General features: G+C 59.5%; 1 protein-coding gene across 21 annotated transcripts in view; it reads right to left on the bottom strand.

The window, feature by feature from the left end:
- LOC139539324 (transcription factor 4-like) overlaps positions 1–5000 on the bottom strand; it is a 556664-nt gene that overhangs the window by 51573 nt on the left and 500091 nt on the right. For all 21 annotated transcript variants that reach the window (XM_071342158.1, XM_071342203.1, XM_071342245.1 and 18 more), the window contains one exon: positions 4883–5000. This exon is cut by the window's right edge. In XM_071342158.1, the coding sequence (XP_071198259.1) occupies positions 4883–5000 (118 nt within the window). The remainder of the gene's footprint in view (positions 1–4882) is intronic.

The following is a 5000-nucleotide window of genomic DNA, read 5'->3' as shown; positions in this document are numbered from 1 at the left end:
GGGTATAGGGCTGTGGTATAGGGCTGGGGTATAGGGCTGGGGTATAGGGCTGGGGTATAGGGCTGTGGTATAGGGCTGGGGTATAGGGCTGTGGTATAGGGCTGTGGTATAGGGCTGTGGTATAGGGCTGGGGTATAGGGCTGGGGTATAGGGCTGTGGTATAGGGCTGGGGTATAGGGCTGTGGTATAGGGCTGTGGTATAGGGCTGGGGTATAGGGCTGGGGTATAGGGCTGTGGTATAGGGCTGTGGTATAGGGCTGTGGTATAGGGCTGGGGTATAGGGCTGTGGTATAGGGCTGGGGTATAGGGCTGTGGTATAGGGCTGTGGTATAGGGCTGGGGTATAGGGCTGTGGTATAGGGCTGTGGTATAGGGCTGGGGTATAGGGCTGGGGTATAGGGCTGTGGTATAGGGCTGGGGTATAGGGCTGTGGTATAGGGCTGTGGTATAGGGCTGGGGTATAGGGCTGTGGTATAGGGCTGTGGTATAGGGCTGTGGTATAGGGCTGTGGTATAGGGCTGTGGTATAGGGCTGTGGTATAGGGCTGGGGTATAGGGCTGGGGTATAGGGCTGTGGTATAGGGCTGGGGTATAGGGCTGGGGTATAGGGCTGTGGTATAGGGCTGGGGTATAGGGCTGTGGTATAGGGCTGTGGTATAGGGCTGGGGTATAGGGCTGGGGTATAGGGCTGTGGTATAGGGCTGGGGTATAGGGCTGTGGTATAGGGCTGGGGTATAGGGCTGTGGTATAGGGCTGTGGTATAGGGCTGGGGTATAGGGCTGTGGTATAGGGCTGGGGTATAGGGCTGTGGTATAGGGCTGTGGTATAGGGCTGTGGTATAGGGCTGTGGTATAGGGCTGGGGTATAGGGCTGGGGTATAGGGCTGTGGTATAGGGCTGGGGTATAGGGCTGTGGTATAGGGCTGTGGTATAGGGCTGGGGTATAGGGCTGGGGTATAGGGCTGTGGTATAGGGCTGGGGTATAGGGCTGTGGTATAGGGCTGGGGTATAGGGCTGTGGTATAGGGCTGTGGTATAGGGCTGGGGTATAGGGCTGTGGTATAGGGCTGTGGTATAGGGCTGGGGTATAGGGCTGGGGTATAGGGCTGTGGTATAGGGCTGGGGTATAGGGCTGTGGTATAGGGCTGGGTAATAGGGCTGTGGTATAGGGCTGGGGTATAGGGCTGGGTAATAGGGCTGTGGTATAGGGCTGGGTATAGGACTGGGGAATAGGGCTGGGGTATAGGGCTGGGTAATAGGGCTGTGGTATAGGGCTGGGGTATAGGGCTGGGTAATAGGGCTGTGGTATAGGGCTGTGGTATAGGGCTGGGTAATAGGGCTGTGGTATAGGGCTGTGGTATAGGGCTGGGTAATAGGGCTGTGGTATAGGGCTGGGGTATAGGGCTGGGTAATAGGGCTGTGGTATAGGGCTGGGGTATAGGGCTGGGTAATAGGGCTGTGGTATAGGGCTGTGGTATAGGGCTGGGTAATAGGGCTGTGGTATAGGGCTGGGGTATAGGGCTGGGTAATAGGGCTGTGGTATAGGGCTGGGTAATAGGGCTGTGGTATAGGGCTGGGGTATAGGGCTGGGGTATAGGGCTGGGGTATAGGGCTGGGTAATAGGGCTGTGGTATAGGGCTGGGGTATAGGGCTGGGGTATAGGGCTGGGGTATATGACTGGGGTATAGGGCTGGGGTATAGGGCTGGGGGCTGGTGGGTGGGGCTAGAGGGATGGGACTGGAGGGCTGATGGCTAGGGCTGGTGGCTAGGGCTGGAGGGCTGGTGACTAGGGCTGGAGGGCTGGTGGCTAGGGCTGGAGGGCTGGTGGCTAGGGCTGGTGGCTAGGGCTGGAGGGCTGGTGACTAGGGCTGGAGGCCTGGTGACTAGGGCTGGAGGGCTGGTGACTAGGGCTGGAGGGCTGGTGACTAGGGCTGGTGACTAGGGCTGGAGGCCTGGTGACTAGGGCTGGTGACTAGGGCTGGAGGGCTGGTGACTAGGGCTAGAGGGCTGGTGACTAGGGCTGGAGGGCTGGTGGCTAGGGCTGGTGGCTAGGGCTGGAGGGCTGGTGACTAGCGCTGGAGGGCTGGTGGCTAGGGCTGGAGGCCTGGTGACTAGGGCTGGAGGGCTGGTGACTAGGGCTGGAGGGCTGGTGACTAGGGCTAGAGGGCTGGTGACTAGGGCTGGAGGGCTGGTGGCTAGGGCTGGTTGCTAGGGCTGGAGGGCTGGTGACTAGGGCTGGAGGGCTTGTGGCTAGGGCTGGAGGCCTGGTGACTAGGGCTGGAGGGCTGGTGACTAGGGCTGGAGGGCTGGTGGCTAGGGCTGGAGGCCTGGTGACTAGGGCTGGAGGGCTGGTGGCTAGGGCTGGAGGGCTGGTGGCTAGGGCTGGAGGGCTGGTGGCTAGGGCTGGAGGCCTGGTGACTAGGGCTGGAGGGCTGGTGACTAGGGCTGGAGGGCTGGTGACTAGGGCTGGGGTATAGGGCTGGGTAATAGGGCTGTGGTATAGGGCTGGGGTATAGGGCTGGGTAATAGGGCTGTGGTATAGGGCTGTGGTATAGGGCTGGGTAATAGGGCTGTGGTATAGGGCTGTGGTATAGGGCTGGGTAATAGGGCTGTGGTATAGGGCTGGGGTATAGGGCTGGGTAATAGGGCTGTGGTATAGGGCTGTGGTATAGGGCTGGGTAATAGGGCTGTGGTATAGGGCTGTGGTATAGGGCTGGGTAATAGGGCTGTGGTATAGGGCTGGGGTATATAGGGCTGGGTAATAGGGCTGTGGTATAGGGCTGGGGTATAGGGCTGGGTAATAGGGCTGTGGTATAGGGCTGGGGTATAGGGCTGGGTAATAGGGCTGGGGTATAGGGCTGGGTAATAGGGCTGTGGTATAGGGCTGGGGTATAGGGCTGGGGTATAGGGCTGGGGTATATGACTGGGGTATAGGGCTGGGGTATAGGGCTGGGGGCTGGTGGGTGGGGCTAGAGGGATGGGACTGGAGGGCTAATGGCTAGGGCTGGTGGCTAGGGCTGGAGGGCTGGTGACTAGGGCTGGAGGGCTGGTGGCTAGGGCTGGAGGGCTGGTGGCTAGGGCTGGTGGCTAGGGCTGGAGGGCTGGTGACTAGGGCTGGAGGCCTGGTGACTAGGGCTGGAGGGCTGGTGACTAGGGCTGGAGGGCTGGTGACTAGGGCTGGGGGGCTGGTGACTAGGGCTGGAGGCCTGGTGACTAGGGCTGGAGGGCTGGTGACTAGGGCTGGAGGGCTGGTGAATAGGGCTAGAGGGCTGGTGACTAGGGCTGGAGGGCTGGTGGCTAGGGCTGGTGGCTAGGGCTGGAGGGCTGGTGACTAGCGCTGGAGGGCTGGTGGCTAGGGCTGGAGGCCTGGTGACTAGGGCTGGAGGGCTGGTGACTAGGGCTGGAGGGCTGGTGACTAGGGCTAGAGGGCTGGTGACTAGGGCTGGAGGGCTGGTGGCTAGGGCTGGTTGCTAGGGCTGGAGGGCTGGTGACTAGGGCTGGAGGGCTTGTGGCTAGGGCTGGAGGCCTGGTGACTAGGGCTGGAGGGCTGGTGACTAGGGCTGGAGGGCTGGTGGCTAGGGCTGGAGGCCTGGTGACTAGGGCTGGAGGGCTGGTGGCTAGGGCTGGAGGGCTGGTGGCTAGGGCTGGAGGGCTGGTGGCTAGGGCTGGAGGCCTGGTGACTAGGGCTGGAGGGCTGGTGACTAGGGCTGGAGGGCTGGTGACTAGGGCTAGAGGGCTGGTGACTAGGGCTGGAGGGCTGGTGACTAGGGATGGAGGGCTGGTGGCTAGGGCTGGAGGCCTGGTGACTAGGGCTGGTGACTAGGGCTGGAGGGCTGGTGACTAGGGCTGGTGACTAGGGCTGGAGGGCTGGTGGCTAGGGCTGGAGGCCTGGTGACTAGGGCTGGAGGGCTGGTGGCTAGGGCTGGAGGGCTGGTGGCTAGGGCTGGAGGCCTGGTGACTAGGGCTGGAGGGCTGGTGACTAGGGCTGGTGACTAGGGCTGGAGGGCTGGTGACTAGGGCTGGAGGGCTGGTGACTAGGGCTGGAGGGCTGGTGACTAGGGCTGGAGGGCTGGTGGCTAGGGCTGGAGGGCTGGTGACTAGGGCTGGTGACTAGGGCTGGAGGGCTGGTGACTAGGGCTGGAGGGCTGGTGACTAGGGCTGGAGGGCTGGTGGCTAGGGCTGGAGGCCTGGTGACTAGGGCTGGAGGGCTGGTGACTAGGGCTGGAGGGCTGGTGACTAGGGCTGGAGGGCTGGTGGCTAGGGCTGGAGGGCTGGTGACTAGTGTGTTAGAAAACGTTGTGAGCCCCCAATATGGCAGAACTGAAGACTTCACCTATCCCACCCTCTCTGTGCATGTTACTGTAGTTCTCAGTGAAGGATTTACAGTAACTCTCTGTGCATGTTACTGTAGTTCTCAGTGAAGGATTCACAGTAACTCACTGTGCATGTTACTGTAGTTCTCAGTGAAGGATTCACAGTAACTCTCTGTGCATGTTACTGTAGTTCTCAGTGAAGGATTTACAGTAACTCTCTGTGCATGTTACTGTAGTTCTCAGTGAAGGATTTACAGTAACTCTCTGTGCATGTTACTGTAGTTCTCAGTGAAGGATTTACAGTAACTCTCTGTGCATGTTACTGTAGTTCTCAGTGAAGGATTTACAGTAACTCTCTGTGCATGTTACTGTAGTTCTCAGTGAAGGATTTACAGTAACTCTCTGTGCATGTTACTGTAGTTCTCAGTGAAGGATTTACAGTAACTCTCTGTGCATGTTACTGTAGTTCTCAGTGAAGTTACTACAGTGGATGTATGTCCCTTGGGGACGAATAACATCCGTTTAATTATACTGCAGTGTGTCTCTGGCGAGGTGATTGGAGGTGGTTCCTACCATGATTGAGTGGCGGTTGGCAGAGAGTAGTCCCGTGCCGTACCCAGAACTCAGTCCTCCCATGGCCCCGTTGTGTGCTGCCCCGATGAGGCTGTGCATGTCTTGGTGCCCGCCGGGC

The sequence above is a fragment of the Salvelinus alpinus genome, chromosome 1 (assembly GCF_045679555.1).
Source record: "Salvelinus alpinus chromosome 1, SLU_Salpinus.1, whole genome shotgun sequence".
Classification (NCBI taxonomy): Eukaryota; Metazoa; Chordata; class Actinopteri; order Salmoniformes; family Salmonidae; genus Salvelinus; species Salvelinus alpinus.
This window is presented reverse-complemented; position numbering and strand designations above follow the sequence as displayed.